Source organism: Athene noctua, chromosome 14 (assembly GCF_965140245.1).
Source record: "Athene noctua chromosome 14, bAthNoc1.hap1.1, whole genome shotgun sequence".
NCBI classification, from domain to species: domain Eukaryota; kingdom Metazoa; phylum Chordata; class Aves; order Strigiformes; family Strigidae; genus Athene; species Athene noctua.
Genome location: NC_134050.1, coordinates 18,237,465 through 18,255,931, shown reverse-complemented (window position 1 = coordinate 18,255,931; position 18,467 = coordinate 18,237,465). Strand labels below are relative to the sequence as shown.

General features: G+C 41.8%; 1 protein-coding gene across 17 annotated transcripts in view; it reads left to right on the top strand.

Moving 5' to 3' along the window:
- Positions 1–18,467, top strand: part of BRSK2 (BR serine/threonine kinase 2) — a 317,659-nt gene that overhangs the window by 272,618 nt on the left and 26,574 nt on the right. For 8 of the 17 annotated variants that reach the window (XM_074918019.1, XM_074918017.1, XM_074918031.1 and 5 more), the window contains exons 14-17: positions 2,366–2,389; positions 8,200–8,260; positions 12,101–12,713; positions 13,851–13,899. In XM_074918019.1, the coding sequence (XP_074774120.1) occupies positions 2,366–2,389; positions 8,200–8,260; positions 12,101–12,713; positions 13,851–13,899 (747 nt within the window). The remainder of the gene's footprint in view (positions 1–2,365; positions 2,390–8,199; positions 8,261–12,100; positions 12,714–13,850; positions 13,900–18,467) is intronic. The other 9 variants (XM_074918029.1, XM_074918027.1, XM_074918035.1 and 6 more) reach the window with 3 other exon arrangements.

The window sequence follows — 18,467 nt, the reverse complement described above, 5'->3', positions numbered from 1 at the left end:
GTGTTCCCTCTCAAAGGTGATATTTTTCAGCGTGCAGGAGGAGAGCACTGCACGAGGCTCACCCAAGGGCCTTGTCACTGAAGGACCAGGCTGAGTTTTGGAGGATCACATTTGCTGTGGTCTTACCTCCCTCCCATGTCTAAGAGTTAGCACAAAGGGCCTCAGTGGTGGGAAGGTGAGAGGACCTGGATTCTGGATCTGTGAACAGCCACCTGAAAGGAACCGATAGGCAGCAAAGAGAACCCCAGCAAAATGGGGCCAGCTAATCATGGTGGCCATTAAATTTTTGGCCAGTGTTTAATTATCCAACTTTATGATGTCTTTTTTAAAGGAATACTGCATCTTTAAGGGTCCCTTCCCTCTAGATGCACATGGTTGTCTTAGTAGCTGAGGCCACTGTCCCTTTCTTTTTCTTTTTCTTTCTTTCTGACTTTCTCTTTCACCCCCTCTTTCAGTGCTTCTCTTCTTCTGTATCTGGGTTGCTACAGCTCCGTAGTTCACTTGCTTCAGTATTGTAGGGAATGCACATGTCTGCGCTTCTGGTTCTATTGTGTCCTGGGATTGTTCATTTTTTTTAAACCTCATTTCCCTTTTCCTTTTCCCTATTGTCAATTTGCTTTCCATTCTTTTTGTTAACCTCTTCAGTGCCTTCCCTGTTGGGAAAATGACTTGAAAGAAAAATTAATCAACCCTCTTGCACCCATTCTATTTACATTTTAATATTCTGCATGTGTGAATATGGGTGTATTTTCTGTACAAATGTACACACACGTTCCAATATACAATGGGTGTCAATTTGCTCTTCTCAGTTACATCACTGTAGCTAGATCTGTGCAGGTACAATTGAGGACAGCGTTTGTCCTAAATATATACATATATATGTATTTGTATATATATGAATTAGATCTTACCCAAATTTGCACTCCAGGCCGAACTACAAATGGAGTGTCACTCAAACACATGAAAAAGAACTTACTGTAATGCTTCTTTCCACTTCTCTATCAATGCATAGCACAACAACTTTTTCTTTCTATTCTAACTATGGTTTAACTTTTTTCAAAACTGCCTTGCGTTGCCCAGCCCAGCATTTGCAGTGTGGATGTATCCGGAAGCATGGCTAGTTGCACTGAGCAGTAAACTGTGAAATCTACTGGGCATATATTAAATTTGGCATTTCTGCTGGTGACTGTCTTGTGGAGAATGGATTTTTCTCACCCAGCCAGAGGTAGCTCTGGCAGCTTGGGAGCCTGTTAGTGAAAATGAGGAGAATGAGAGAGAATGAGACAGAGGGGAAAAAAAGTGCTACATCTGACTTGAAAATAATTTGGCTTAATAACACCAGATTATTTTTTATGTCTAATCTAATCTTTGTTAATGTGAAAAGATGGTGACATTTTCTTGAGTTTGCTTACCTGCACCCCTGAAAACTTTAATAACCTGACTATTTGATTCTGAATGCTTTGGTGACTAGTGAAAAATTAAGAATACTGAAGTTTTTTGATTGTTGCTAGGCTTCAAAGTCAACATGCCAGAGATTCGTTCTGCTTTTAGAGCTGCTGTTTCAGACTCTTTTCAGCACAGCATTGATTTATTCTCCATTCACATTTGAAAGATTTTCTTTGCAACATTTAAGACCCAGAGACTGAATTTATTTTAAATGAAAAATGAGATCCTGGAGCACAAGATGGCATCCACAGAGATAAGTGCTGGGTTGCTGAGCTGGTATGTTCTAGCTGATCTGAATTCCTGACTATAAGACCATCATGACTAATAAGCCGGTATCAAAGCAGATTCACAGCTTGAGCTACAATCTTGTACCCTGGGCTCCCAAGCTGGCTCAGAAATGCATGCTTTAATAACCAATACGTTTCACAGTTCATTCGTGGTAAAAGAAGTACTTCTTACCAGGCCAGCCTGGGGGACAGAGGGACGCTACATGAGCAAACTGGGGACAAAAAGAACTATTTCCTTGATAACAGTCTGATATAACTGTGCCTTATGTAAGAGGCAGAAAAGAAATGCAGCATGAAGAATGAACCCCATTGCTCTGCTGACTGCTTTAATTGGGATTTGGCTGGGAATGGGTTTTTTACAGCCTTAGTATGTCCCTCTCCATATTCCCCAGTGTCAAAGTTGGATGTGTCTGCAATACTGTGAGCAGGACAAAAGTTATTTTCTGGTAATCGAAACTGTCCCCCTAGTGTTCCTGGTCTCTGAAGACGTAGGCACCAGTGGCAATAATTATGACCGTTCAGTTCTCCGAACAGTATTTCACTCTGCTTTTCCTACTCTTCTCTCCACCTGCCTCCACATCCCTCTCTCTTTCTTTCTCTCTCTCCCTCTCTCTTCATTTTCCCTTTCCGAGGATGGCGAGTGCTGATCCATTGGGGTAAGCTCTAGTTTTGGATTATTCCTGTTGCGGGACCTGTTGTATCTTGTAGAGAAACTTTTCATTTGCACCATACAAATACAATACAGGCTGATAAACTTCAGTGAATGAATCTTTACAGCAGGGAGAGAGAGAGAGAGATGTGGGAAGAAGCATTTTTGGTGCTTTTGTGTGTGTTTGTGTGCTTTTATGTTGGAGTCACACTCCATATAATTTAATTTTGGGTTCTTTTTTGTTCTCTTGTTTGTCTCTATGTTTCAATGTCTGTGGGCACAGAGAACTATCCTCAGACACTGTGCAGGTGCCAGGACACCTTCTGAGAATGAGACCCCCTTCACTGTTTAGCGCTTTTTGTATCTGTTTGGTACCCTCCGGTTAATTGTGATCCTAATTTGTTCTCTTTTTTAAAAAATTTTTTAAAGATGAAACTGAATCCCATCTGTGTTATTAAAAAAATGCTGGGTATTCCCTCTCTTTTTAGTATATATTTTCTTAAGAGGTGAACAGATGGCCCTAGAGACAGATATATCTTCAAAGCTCTTTATTTTCAATAAAGAGGATATAGGTACAACTAGGAATGCAGTCACGCTTCAAATTAAAGTTCCATTTATAAATACTTAACAGAAGGAGAATATTTTATTAATAAATGATTTAATAAAAACATCGTAATAGATCACTAAAGGGTACAGCAAAAGCTTATTGAGAGGGTACATACTGTGAAAGCTAATTAGCACCAGTAACATTCACTTTTTAATTTTGTAGTGTGCTTTAGTATTTATTAATTCTTTCTAAACCATTTATAAGTGGAACTTTAGTATAACTGGCCAATTAAGGAAGGTGGTGCTGTTCAACATCACCCTCTGTGCGCTAAAAGGAGGAAGAGGTGTGTTACCAACACCTGAGGTCCTTTCTCTGTACTCTTTGTAAGGCTTCATCTTACAAGTAGTTATTACCATGAGTAGACCTTCGAAGTTAAGCATAAGTATTCCCAGTAAGAGCCGTTACAGTTTGCATAATTTGCATGGTCGGGACTGTAAGACAGTGGAGCATCAAAGGTATTCCCTAGATCAGGAAGCAAGGAAGCACAGTTCGTATCTTTTGGACACCCAAGAGTAATAGTGATGAACTGTTGTAATACACAACGCCTGACTGCTCACCTGTTGCATATAATTGAGGTCATTTTCAGGGCTCTCATACCCTGAAATATAGTTTAGAATTTTTTGGTTTTATTTGAGTGAGCAAGCAAAGAGGAGTATCAAATTCCACCCAATTTATGCTCGAAGCAAATAAGAGGTTGGCTGGATATTTTGGGAATGACTTTCAAAACCACACATGGAATCAAACCAATACAAAATTTCAAAGGCATTTCACCCAGGGACACAAGTCTGATGCATTACTGCACGCTGCATGCATGCTGCAGGCTCCCCTTCTTGGAAGCATGGCTCCAGCTTGACCAGCTAAGAGGCTGTATTCAGCATCCCGGTAAAACTGTGCTATGAAAGCAAGTTCTGCTGGGACTGCAACAAGGTACCAAACTGCCCTTTGATTGTAAGAAAAATTTCTGTGAGATGGTTATTCAAAGAAGAAACAAAGGCTGAATCTGACCCAAACGTTTAATGCTGGCTGTGAAGCCTTTATACTCTACTGGTGTGTACTAGCAGATGCACTGTTTGAAGCACCTGAACATTAATGTGAGTGAAGGGCGATGTGGAGGTGCTCTCTACACGTGCTATATGTGTAGTACAGTTACTAGGTCAGTTGCACTTTTCCTTCTTGTGTTTCTCTCTGCGTAAACCTCAGCCCTTCACCTCTTTCAGCTCTCAAAAATTCTGCAGTTCTCTGAAACCAGCTGGAAACTAGATTCCAGCTCCTCAATTTCACCAGTAGGAGACCACTGGTCTAACACGAATTGGTCCTCACATGGCTTCCTCTTTGATAGCAGCTGGCTAAAATTAGTAAAAAAATTGCTTTAAAACAAAGGACCTTTTAACTTTGATACTTTGAAGTGTCATATAGATTGAATAAGGTATAAAATCATCCCATCTACAAACTACAGCCCACACATGCACATTTTGTTTCAGTCCTTGGCCTCTCTCTTTCATAGCTCAGACGTCTCCAGATTATTGTCAATCTATGAGATGGGAGGAATAGCCTGAAATGGTCTCAGTGCCCACCTTATGTTTAGAGTGCCCTCTATATCTTCCCCCTCCTAAACCTTGGGTCTAGCTCCCTTACGGTTTATTTTTTTAATTCCTCCCTCCAGGCTTGGCAAAACAACTATGTCACTTGAGAAGGGTCTAAAGAGTCTCTTCTTGGGTCTCTAAATCTGGCAGTTGTGTTTGAAGGAATGCTCTTTATCTGAGCAGCTGCATTAACTTTTCTGCTTGTATGTTCGCCAGCTTTTGATGGCTTCCATTGAATTAGTGCCTAAGCATACAGCAATGCAAAACACAGAGCAAAGTGAGTCACACACAGTGCTCGTAGTTTGCTAGATTGTTGCATTTAGTATTAAGTTATTGGAATAATTATAGATTTCATACTTCCAATGACATTTAGTGACTGTAGAGACTCTTAGAAGTTTACTCACTAATAGATATTTCCCACTAAATAAACTTAGTTCATAGCCGTAGAGATCAGATGATGTCATATTTTTCTCCTCTTTCCACACAAGATCATCCAGGGTCTGCCATAGTAATGTGCTGCCTGTAGGGCCTCATGCTTTTATTTTCTGGTGAGAGGGATAAAAATTTAAATTCTCTCCGTTCTTTCATTACAGCATTTCAGCATAATGGAACGTTTTCATTACTTTCTTTTGGCCCTGTCCCAGTTCTGTCCACCTGACTCTGAGATACAGGAGCAGTGTATGTAGGGTTTTTTTAAAAAACTGAATTCTAGCGTTTCCCAGTTAAGATGATCTTGATGGGAGGGCCAAATCTGTCATTTTTGCTTGTTAGCATTTTTGTACTGGAGTATAGTACCTGCCACTCTACTGAGTTTTTATAGCTGGCTTGGGAACCATGTCCCATTTGTAAAGGTAAATTATGGAAGATTTATAAAATTGAAGAAGATGCAAGGATAGTCTGGGTGTCCTATCCCATACCAGCACTCTCTGGTAAAGTGGAAAAGTTTTGAAAATGTGCAGCTCTCTCTTCACCCCAACACTTAAAATTAACCCAGGATTCTTTAAACTCTTTCCACTGCTCCTATATACAATTTCCAGTGTGGACAAACTAAAACGTGCTATAGGGCCTACTTTACTTCTTACGTATTTTGCATGTAAATCAGCAGCAGAAATAAAGTTTGTTTGATAGCAGTCATGTGGATACTGAATGCATTTCCAGGAGGATTTCACACTAACTCTCTCTTCTGTCCCCTACCTCAGGCTCCTAGGCTGGATGAAAACACAGTACACAACAACTCTTTTTCAAATATTGCTTCCAATAAGGAACTGGGAGTTGGGAGGTGGGGCCTGCCATGTTTTGCCCTCCATGTGTGTGATTGGTTTTGTAAAAAAATAGGAGGCAATGGGGTTGGGAGGGGAGAATTCAGGACTGTTGGAAACACCTGATTGCAAAAAGGAAATAGCAGTTGGAACTTATAATCAAGTATCCTGGAATTCAGGTGAGTGTCAGAGAGGACTTTCCCACCACAGTTAAGAGTTAGTGGGAACATCTCCTACTGGGAGTTTAACTCCTAATAGGTGTTTAACTGCATCTCTGGGCACCTAAATGCCTTCCACATTTGTCCAAGATAATCTATAGGCTCCTCTTATAATTTATGGTTTGGAAGAAGCTTTTCCTGATGACTCATACGAGGAAGATTTTAACTAAATGGACTTCCCATATGTACGACACATCTGTGTTGCACTCAGCTACTTCAATTATAGGAGAGGCACATAAAATAGCCTTTCAGAAGAGAAGCAGACGGTTCTCCACTTAAAATTACTTTGCATAAAACCTTTACGAGTGCCCCAGATCTTGATGGTACAAATTTAGGTTTAATCTAGTGCAAAAGAATGCCAAGACTGAACTTCTAGTTTTTGACTGCTGCACTATGATGGGCAGACTGCAGCAGGGTACAAGGAAAAACACAGGTGGGGAGTTTCTGCATAGAATTAGTGCCCCAGATTTTCACGGTGCAAATTTAGATTTAATCTGGAAAAAAAAAAAAAAAAAAAAAAAAAGCATGTAGAGATTGTGCTTCTGGGTTTCACCTGCTTACCATGATGGACAAACTGCGATGAGATACAAAGAAAACCATCAGTGAGTGGTTTCGGCAGAGGATACAAATAGGGAGAACAGGACCTGCCGTTGTGTTCAGTTGTAGCTTACTCTTTCCTTGGAAATAATTCCTCTTTGCACTTCACATATTTTTTAGTAATTCTACTACTCAGTTTTATTTAGTAATATATGTCTGGGAGACCATTTTAAAAACTTTTTTTTTGTTGTTTTATTCTTCTATAACAATAGAAGAGAGTAAACTGAGACAATTTATGGTCTAAATTTGCTTTATATTCTCTTATGTATAAGCTGACATTAGCTATCTGACCTCTATCAATTTGAAATATATGTGTGTACACACACACATAAACACGTGTGCATACACATACACACATGCACTCTGTTTGCCAAGCATCTGCAGGATCTTACCTTTTCATGTTTGTCACCTGAAGGCACATTGCTTTCATGGCTCTTACTGTAGGTGAAACATTGGTAGGTTTGCTCTACTGACATGTTGCATGGTGGTTGTTGAACAACTAGATTCTTAGGCAAGTCCTCTCCTATAAGATGTTTCAGTCTTCAAGACAACTTACTTTCTATTTAAAAAGAATAGAAAGCAGGTGCCTCTGGGCCTTGCTCATTTACAGTCATACGGAGGAGGTTTTTTCCTGCTGGGCAGCCCTCCTCCTGGAAACTTCTGCTGCTGAAATGTTTGTGCATTTGGCCTGTCTGCCCTTTCAGCTCCTTTAGCATAGCACATTCATGTTTTATTGTCTACAGCTGACATTTTTCATAGGTGGCCTTTGCTGGAGAGCATAGAAGCATCACTGTGTAGGTGACTTTGTCAGCAAATAGAAGGACAGTTTATTGTCCCTTGACTGGCCTCTCTTTGAGGGCACCTGGGCTGTTATCTTGGTATTAGTAAAGTCAACAACAACAACAGAACTCGTTATCCATAGAGAAGACCTGACTTGTTTAATGCGACGGCAGGAAATCTTACCAGAGAACAAGGATGTGAAATCCACCAGTAAGAAGCTGGTAAGGGTTAAGCCAATGTGAGCTTTGATTTCAGTGGGAAATCATCACATAGAAAACGATTGTGTGCCTGGGTCATGGAGGCTTGGTTTTTTTTCTTGCTATCTGGAAGAATCCCCTACCTTTGTGCCTTGTACACATGGTGCTTTTTCATGTTGCTCGTGACAGAGAACGTCTCATTCTGTGTCCACCAGCACTACACAGGAGAGAATTCTTAGCACCAACGTGAAGGTCTTGACAGTCCTTTTTGAATTCAGCAGTTCAGCTTGCACAGGTCAGACATAGCTTCCATGTGCTTGATAACCAAAAAGAAGGTAGTAACTCCCTTAATGAAAGGGATTGTAGTATCCTCCCTGAGCAACAGTATTTCTTTATCTTGAGGGTGGGACAACGGAAAAATGTGACAGTAGTGAAAGGAAAGAGTCATGTGCTTTTCCAGTGACAGCCTCTCCCTCCTCCTCCTCACTTCATGCCTGTGCCTGTGGTGGCTGGTGTTCAGGGTTATTCCTTGTCCAAGTTTTCTGAGGGCTGTTTTTCCTTATTGTGTCCATTCAGGTCTCGGTCAATCAGCGGAGCATCGTCTGGGCTCTCCACCAGTCCTCTCAGCAGTCCAAGGGTAAGTGGTGCTGCTTCAAGATCTGTTGGTCCAATTCACTCACACATGCTTGATGCTTTTCGACATCTGTTGCTGCAGAGCTGTGGCTCTTAGCTGGGATGTTTTGTTTTTCCTTGGCAGCTTGTAAATTTTCATGGGTGGTGAGGGAAGTGTATTTACAAATGCAAGCAGAGAATTTCTCATACATGTTCCCTGCACTGTTAGCAGGGATCTCACTGTGCCCTTGCCCTTTTTCAGTCTCATGAGCACATAGAATAACGTTGCTATGACTAAATGCTGCCATATCCAGCTGAGGCCTCTATACAGCGTGGTTTCAGACCAAGTTTCAGGAACCATTTCACAGCTACCTTCAATCAGGCCACAGTAGAGCACCAAACCATGCTGGTTACAACCAACTTGATTCTGTTTGCCTCGGAATAGCTTGTGTTAGAAAGTCAGAGAAAATAAGTTCTACAAATTTGAGGGCTAACAAATTTAAAAGGAAAGTAAGAAGTTGACCAAGATGAGAAAAGAACACTCAAACCCCTATATATAAGGTACATTCACATGCCCTTATTCAATATACAGTCAACTACCAATATTCGACTGATACTCAGCTAGTACAAAACATGCTTGATACTACACCTGTTGCAAAGTTATTATCCGTTTCTAAGTGCAATGACAGAGGTTTCCCTTTCCTTGGTAACTTCTTTAGGGATAAGAGTGAGTGTTCCTACTGTCTGACAAGGTCAGCTTAGTCACTTCAAGAGTGAAGTCCTCTAGACAAAAGTCTAGAGCTCATCAAGAAGTCTGTAGGGCTGTGGCAATCCATGTTACCTGGTTGTCTAGCCCAGAGTCTTTGGAGGATTTCTATGTACTTTTCATGATTTCATGAGAAGATGCCATCCCCCATTGGAAATGGATGTATTCAGTGTGTTAGGGTATGGGTACACCTATGGATCTACACTTAGGTATATAAAGATAACATTAGTGTTCCAAGTGTTTAAAATTCTAATTGCCCAGTAGTTGTGTGTCATTCTTATGCATAAAGACACACTGTTGGGTGTAAGTTTATAGGCTAGTAAAGCTTCCAACTCCTTGCTTGACTGAACAATTTTCTGAAACATATTCCATGTTCCTACCAATTGTTACCCTGTTTTGCAACTGGCATGAATGTGTTTGTAATCTCTGCATCTTAAACACGCCAGGAACCAGTGAAGATCCATTTCCTTGTTTCTGCACTGGGACTCCTGGATTTCAGGGAACGAAGCAGAGAACTCCTACGCCACTGCAAAATGTACTGGAAAAGAGCATGGAAACAGTCTTGCGCACAAAATAAGTATCCAGTGCAGCAAACCTAAATCTTGATCTCATTAATTGATCTCTTGGGATCAGTTTCTGATATCTCAGTAGGACTGGATCAAAGAACAAGAATGATAGGATCTGCTCCACAGTTGCTGTATCTTACCGTTATTACTTAAGAGGCAGTTGATTAAATAGTCTTCAAAGGGATTTAGCAACCAGATGGCATTTTCAGCAAATCATAACGATATTAAGGCAGGACAAATTTGAGGCTTAAAAGGAAACGTTGGAATAAAATTTATATTTTTTTAGACGTCCTTACCTATGCTTCTAATAGCACCTTAGATTATTGAAAGAGGACATAACTTTAAAAAGCAAATACACATTTCACTTGTGCGCGCTGCTTAGGTTCAGTTCTACGAGGAATTGAATTCAACAGCAGCTGAGAGTTCTTAAATCTCACAAGATCTTGTTAATGGTGTTCCCCATTGCACCAGCTGAAATACAGGCCTAATCTTGTTCTTTATTGTGTTACTAAAAGTGCACCTTCAGATTCTTAACGGCTTAAGGGGGAGTTGAATTTGACTTTGTTTCTTTCAAATTTGTTTCGCAAACGATCATACACATAAGATACAGAAACTGCAAGGAAACATTTACAATCAACAGTCTTTGACTTTTATCCATCGGTGTCGTTTGCAAATCGTTAATAGTCAAATGCTGATAGTGATTTCCATAAATTCACCACTTTCTTCGTCTTTTCCCCTTTCTTTCTCATTGGTGATCAGAATGTACCAACATGGCAGACTTTAGTTCAACTTTATAATCCTAATAATAATACAGATGTCTTGATGTAGTGATTTTCTTTTAATTTTGGTGGCCTAACACTAAGTTCTTTAAAGTAATTACGAAACTTTGATCCAAACAATTCTAGGAATTAAGACTTTAATACATTTCTGCATTTTTTTAAATATGGCAACACTGTGCTAATCCATCAAACCCAGAAAGTAAACTCACTAGTGAGTGTGCTTACTTGGGACTGAGACTTGAGGCATGGCTGCATGTGTACATGGTATGTCTGGACAGTGCTTGATTACAGCTTTTAGGTGTTAAGAATGGATAATAATAATGGTGATAATTTGTAATAGGTACTATTTATAGAAATCAGAATTTGAGTGCAGACCAAAGCTAAAGATCTTGAGTAATGATTTCTATTTTTACAATTCTGCCAATACTTGTAATCTAAGGTGTTAACAGCAGTGCTTTGTAAGGACATTTGTTTTGTTTTAAATGTGATTTTTAGCTTGCTAATATCCCTTTAAAAGGCTTCTATCCTCCCAAGTCTGTGTATTGCTGTTTGCTGTCGACATGTGAATGGTTTCCCAAAATGCCTGTAACATGTGTAAATGTACTTGTTTGGGGGGGAAAAAAAAAAATCATAATCCCATTTTTATAACTCGGTGTTGGATTATGAACTTTGGTTGTCTTTTTCTTTTTAAACTGTGTCTTACAAAACACCCCCCACCCCCTCCGTAGAATTGAGACTTAGTGGCAAATATTGCTGTGACTTTTTCGATGAGGGATGTTGCAGGAGAAGCATAAAGTCTGATGGGAAGTATCATCTCTTCCCAGATAAACAAATTTGCCAGGCCTCTGAAGTTTTTGCTGTAGCTGATGACAAATCAAACACCAACCTGAGTTCATATTTTTCTCGTGGTGGTGTGTGCTCTGGAGCCTCCAAGCGAATGCTGAGTGGTTTAACCTGCCAGGCCAGGGGAGGAGAGTGAATGCCCACATGGTATCACTCTCTCTTTTCCCCTCTTTCTGCAATGGGTGGCTGCAGCCGGGGTGTGCATTATCCAGAGCCAGGGGTAAAGAGGAAGGAAAGAGGTTCTGACTGGTGTGTGCAGTAGCCTGTGTGTATCGCCTACCACTCCGTGTGTATCACACACCTGTTTTGAGTTTCATCTCTCTGCTGGGTTTGCATATGGGCACTTGGAGCTGAAAGAGGTGGTCCCATTCTTGGCACATCTCAATTTGTCTGTGGCTTGAGTGGTTCTTCTTCCCCTTCCTCACCTCCCTACAGCATCGTGCTTCTCTCACTGCAGGGCAATCAGAACAATCCCAGAGAGATGGCATTTCTCTCTTCTTTTTTCTTGGTTACTTTCTTTCTTTTTTTTCTTTTTTTTTTTTTTTTACTTTTCCTTTGTTTTACTTTTCTTTCTGTTGTTTTCCTTTGCTGACACGTGGTTGGTTAATATGATGAAGCCTGTTATGACACTGTTGTTCTTGCTGCTGCCACTGCTGCTGTTGTTGATTATGCTGTGTTCCCAGCTAACTGCATGTCTTTTTTTTGTTTTTTGTTTGTTTGTTCGTTTTCGTTTCTTTGCAAAATCCCTCCCTCCCACTACCCCTTCACCTCCATCTCTTGTGTCTCCTTGTGACATGGTGCATCTTTGTGACTCGGATGGATTTTATTCTGACTTTCCTTTCTCTGCTCGCCCGCTCTATGCGTATTTCACTGTTTTTGATGTGCATGGACACTCTGCGTCTGTCTCGTAGCCTATCAGAAAGTTCTTCATCCCCCCTCAGACCTCCGACCTCCCTTTCTCTCCCCGACCCCAAGTCTCCTTGGACCCTGATGCTTGTAGGAACGCCTCCAGGCCTGGACATGTACTACAACCAAAGCCAGCACTTCAGCCCAATCCAAAGACGCAGACTTTGCCATCCAAGAGCAAATTGGCCGAAAAACCACTCCAGTCTACTAAATCCAACCCACTCCCTACCAGCAATACCAGCGCCCCCTCTTCCCAGCACACCCCTGTGCAGAATGCTCAGGGCCGCTCGCCTGCTGCCGGCTTTAACCCACAGCTGGCTGTTCCTAAAGTGCAGACCAACCCTATGTCTCCTGTTAGATTGCTCCCTTCTAGTACTGACCCAAGCACCAAATCTATCCCCATCATACAGGTCACCCCTCACCCCTCTCCAAGGGGAAGTCCCCTCCCTACCCCCAAGGGGACACCTGTCCATACGCCAAAGGAGAGCCCAGCAGGCACACCCAACCCAACACCACCATCCAGCCCCAGCATTGGAGGAATGCCATGGAGGACACGGCTCAACTCAATCAAGAATAGTTTCCTGGGGTCTCCTCGCTTCCATCGCAGGAAATTGCAAGGTGAGTACTCATCCAGACGGATAAGGTGGTTCTGGTTTAGGCAGACATTTGGCAGCAAGTTGATACCTCTCTGTGGCTCTGCAAATTTCCTGTACTGAGGACTGAATATTGGTATTGAAAATGGGAGTTGTGGCATCAGCCAGCCCTAACCCAGGGCATGTGCACAGGCTCTGTCATGCCACTGCCCCTGCTCCAACAGCATCTCCTGAGCCCTGTTCACACTCTAGTCATACAGCTCTTACTCTCCCTGTTGTGGCTCTTAGAACACAAGACAATTTTATCTTCAGCTTCTCTGCTTGTTTTCTCAGCAAATCTAGAACTCTGCCATTTCCCCTATGGCTGTACTTGGCTGCCTCTCCATAGCCCCAGGCTTAGCCTTCTGCTGAAAGAAGATAGCCAGTGGCAATAGGCTGAAATTGTCCTGAAGCACAGCTTTGAACTGGTTAATGTTTTTTTCACCTTCTCTGCTAATTGGTGTAGAAATCTCCTTAATACAATCAGTGGTTTCATATCTGCTGGCCGGTTTCAGTTTTCAGAGTCTCTAGAGTGTTGAGATGTGCAAAATGTTCTTCCTCAAGCTCCAGGTGGCTTTTTGCATTCAGACAAAGTCACATGCATTATCCTCAGATGTCAGCAGCAGCTATCCCAACACCCAGTGGCTGAACAGGGTACTGGGGTGTGATCCCACGGGAAAGGAGGATTACAGCCATGGAAGGGTTAGATTTTTGAACTGTGATGGTCAGGGACATCGTCCCTGAGATGGTCAGAGAGCTGCAGAGAATTGCAACAGTGACTGAGCTGCATCCAACTGGGCTTTGAAGCAATTGTAGAGCAACCAAACTGGCATGGTGTTTGGGTGTGAACCAGAAAGCATTGAAGCCAGTGCAAGATTACATAATAATTTAAGGAAGAGTGGGGTGAGCCTTGAAATGCAGCACTTTATTAGTTACAGTGGCCTAGAGACATATGACAAGTGTTCAAGTGTCATGACAGAACTAGTCTGCAGAAGCAGTGTGCAAATGCAAGAGGGCGTAGTGCCAGAATTGTTTTGGTGATGTACAAGCAGAAAATGGAAGGTGTACTGAATCATCAATTTCTTTTCTCCCTCCCTCTCTGTGGCTGTGTGTGCATGGGCAGTACCTACACCAGAGGAGATGTCTAATTTAACCCCGGAATCATCCCCAGAGTGAGTAATTTGCCAGTATACTACTTTTTTCCCCTGCGTACCAATGTCATTTCCTTGCCTGAATGTCATAGGGTAACATATTCTGGATCAGTATCTAACTGTAACCTGTTATCCTGTATGTGGGATAGAGGTGTGAAATGGTTCTTCTGCTGAGGACCCTGCATAAAATCTGTACCTCGGTAATAACTGGAGTCAACATGTGATGAAACAGTCTCCCAGTAACCACCTCATTTTCTCGTGGCTTGCTGAATTTACTAGGTTTGTAACATGCTCCTTCTCTCTTCTTTCATGTGGTTGTCAAGCAGATCACTCTTGTGGAGTGGAGAGGATAATCAGTGGCTTGTACTGGCACTAACTATGCACTAAAAAGTCTTCCTCTTAGTACAGGAGGGTTTGCCTCCTCAGGATGACATGCAGAAGCGTCTGCTAAGATAATTCAGAAGAATCTTTGGCTGCGATAGTAAACGCAGTGTTAATTCTAGGCAGCAGCACCGGGACATGTAGAAGCTGTTTCATATTCACCAGACTCATTCCTAAAAGTCAGTGTACATTTCAACCATTTCACTGCACAAATGTGCGTCACTGCATGGCAGGATTGGAAGTCCCTGCCAGAGAGTGCTGCTCCAAACACTTCCTGATATATGCAACAGATGCCAAATTATTACTTTTTATTTTCACAGCTTGTGTTTGTGCACCCAATGCCCATAGACTTACCCTGCCAACCAAGGCAATTTGGCCTTTTATCAAGATACTTGTGTGAAATATTCATGAGTCATAGATGGAAATTTGGGGCCCAAAGTTTCGTAATTGGTGACAATGGTATTGCCTTAACAACTTTCCCCAGACCTGGCATTTACCTGGTGTAAGATGGGCACTCTAATGCTGCAGAATGGAGAAAGATAAAGACTTCAGGAGAGGGAGAAGTAGGGAATAGTAAAGGTTAGTAAAAGAAATGCAGGAGGAAAAATGGAATAAATAGTGTTTTCAACACTTTGGAGCATTTACGAATAGAGAGGCATGAGAGAATTTCATAAAATGAACGCATCCTTATCAAAGAAATATATGATACTCTCATCTCAAATGTTTTTAAGGCCATTCAAGCAGAAAACCTTCAGAATTAAATTTCTCCTCTCCTCTTCATGCATGTATGTTGGTGGAAGTTTTTCTGTAATTTATTGCCTTCTCTGCTTCCCACTCACTCTTTAAAAGCTGGTATGGAGAAGTAGTGCCTGTCATTTGAGGCAGTTTGGATGCAAGTCAAAGCCTAAGGCCCTTTTTTCTTTTTCTGTATAATTGCCAAATTAATGAGTTCAATTGGGCTGCACCCTGCAGTAAACATAATAAAAGTCATAAAAAATAATGAACTGGATTATATTTTAACGATAGATGTCTTGTTGCTCAGTGCCCACTTCCACATGTCTTATTTTTTTCTAGTATTTTCTTCCTTTCTGTAAGAAATAAGATATCCTTATCACGAGCTGTATTGACCTCACGGGTTGAGCAATAAATACATGTCCTTGCTCTGTTACAGCAATGACTGCTATTCATTTAACAAACCTGATGATTAGGTAATAGACTTTGACATGTCTGGGTAATGATATTCTTTCTCATATGAAAAAGTCCTAGAAAAGGTGTTAGGGATGACATTTAAAGAGACATAGCTCCAGCTGCTTTAAACCTGCAAAGCTCCATTTGCTTGAGTAGAAATGCTGTTATTTATGCCAAGCGGGTAAACCTCTGGACGTTACCGATCCATGCACTCAGGGACAAATAGTGAGGCTCTCCAGAAGGCGATGCAGTCAGACACTCCAAAAGTAGGAAGAAGCCACCTTATAGCAGTGAGCAATTCAGTGTGAAGTAATAAAGCACCAGCCTCCATTTTCATGCTAATCTTTTTGCTTTTTCATCAACTGGACACCTGATTAGATTCCCTAGAGTAATCTACATACGCAGCCTCCCACACATACCTCCTATCTCCCTCCCCCTTAGGTGGTTTGCCATGACAAGAAAAGATTGTTAATTTTAAATAAATTTTTTACTGCTTACAGCCTGATCTTGTGAGATGCTAGAGCACCTCATTCAGGGTGCTGAGGATCCTTGATTCATACCTATTTTATCTCAAGTTAGTAGCACTTAATAGTTTCTGAGAGGAGGGTAACCTTTAGTGTGTCATTTTACTCCAAAGCTGCCCCCTCTTCTTCAGTGGGCCTACTGCCCGGGTGTATGAGCACAGCTAGTTCTGCTGATTTTGGGCAGAAAAGCCAGCACATGTGTGCTATGTCTTGATTCTGTTCTTTCCAGAAACAGGAAAGGCCACTGGCATCTATTCCATCTTATGCGACAGCAGCAAAATAATTTAGTGAATTCCACTGATTTACAAGCCGGAGCGTAGCCCTGGCTACCAGTGAATCTTCCAGAGTCAGTATTACTGGCGATAACCTGGCCAAATAAAAGAGCCCAGCTGGACTCTGGAGACTCAAGACCAAGCTTCCAAGCTGAACAGGAGAAAACCTCCCTGTGTGCTAGGGCCCTTTCAACCTGTGCTTGTTAAGAGACCTATAAATGAAGGACCAACAAAACCATTAATGAAAATACAAAAATGAAAAGCCGTATTTTAACATGGCAGATCTGCAATTAAATATGCACACTTTTCCCAGGCCCAGCTTCCATGTGTGACATACCCTGGGCCCCTGGAGTCCATATAGGCAACGCCAGTTCAGATTATGATACGTAGGAGCCTGAGACAACCAGCCGTTTTAGATGGATAACCAGGTGCTAATTTACTAATGAGCGTAGACCCTTTACATGCGGGGAGCTATTGCCCCAGCTCTCCAGGGGCTTGCAGAGTTGTTATGGTGTGTGCGAGACACATGAGCTAATTAGTATGTAATTTCCTTTCACACTCTAACCCTGGCTCCTTAACGACCCATTTAAATGAGAGGCCCTTTCTTTACTGCTCCCTATGCTAATCTCTGGCTCACTAGTTTAGTTACAGCTGCCTATGAATATTTGAGGGAGTGACAGTTTTCCAGCCCACTTTAATTGAGTGGGGGGCACTGGTTTACCAAATTGCAAGTGAATCTTTCTGCACTCTTATTTTTGGTTGCCCGCAGTAAGTAGAAGCAAATGATTATTTGCACAGCTGAGCGGTCTTCCAGTTGTGTTCTTTCTGCTGTGTGCATTAAATGGCCAGTGAGACGACAGTTGGGTGATTCATGGAGCACTCTGGAACAGGGAATGAGTGCAAATTGGTGGACACTGCTGAGGTCAAGCTTTGTTCTTTATCCTGAAACTCTAGAGTTCAGATTAGTTTCCTAGTTTGCTCCTCTCTCTCCTAGTCTCTACCTGTCCTCATTCTGCCTCAGTCTGAGTCTTTGCCACAAAAAGTGAATCTACTAATAACTCTCCGCAGTTTATGGCTTTGCTGGAAAGCTGCTGTACAGTAATCCTTTCTGCAGATGGCTCTCCTTGTCTGGAGAGGTTGTCGTCTTCTACTGAGTGGTGAATGTCCGCCAAAACGACTGAAAGCCTGTTGCTTGCCATCCTGTAAACTGGACTTGTCATGGCATTATAAAGTATCCTGTGGAGGAAAATAATAGCACTCTCTTGGTGGCAGGTCTTTTCATTTCTGACATTTTCATGCTAAATTCTTCCCTACTAGAATATGGCTGATTTCAGTGGAATTTTCCCTGGGTCCAGGTTGGTCCAGCAATTCCTTGACTGTATCTCACAACTGACAGCATCTTCCCTCCCCTCAAAACCACACCCGTCAGAGGTGCTACCTTCAAGTTCTGGGTAGTGTGTCCCCCAATAACTTCCATGTCCCTGCATTTTTTCCTTTGGCCTGTTTAACTAAAAATGGGAATGTCAACAAAATGCATTGAGGTGGTGAAACAATAAGCAAAATCGCACATTTGATGATATGTCAGTGTGAAAAAATAGAGCAATTTCATGATGAAACCACCATCTGATGCTGAAAGGAACTGGGAAGTTGGACTGCTGTCAGTGGAAAGCCTGAACTGTGTTTTGTGTGGTGTTGATACCTTCTCTCTTAGTACTGAAAATTGATTCCTTTATAGGATGGCCAGAGTTCACTCATTAGACACCCTGAATGGGACTAGTGAATGGGACAGTCTTTGTCCTGGTCCATTGGAGGTCCAGTGAAACCTACAGCTTGCTTTAAAAAGCAAGGTCCTGCGATTGTGCTGTCAGCCCAACAGGACACCTTCAGAAAAGGAAATTTTCTAAGTCTTAGAACACCAAAGGGGTTGAGGTTGGGTGAGAAGAAACTTAAATCCTGTATTACCAGCATCTGCATAATGTCACAAGAAATGGAGATATCCCTGGAGACAAACCACAAATGTGTCCCCTGGTTTATATGCACTTTATCTATGCAGTATTAATTGGTATATTGGCTCAGTCAAAAGAGTTACCATGACTCCTGATTTTTCATTGTCATGCTGCCAGAATAACACTGTGTGGTCCGTCATTTTAATAGTTTTCACAAAGTGAAATGTTGTTCTGGGTGTTCTCTGACACTGTTTTCCACTTACTATTAGTAATAGTAT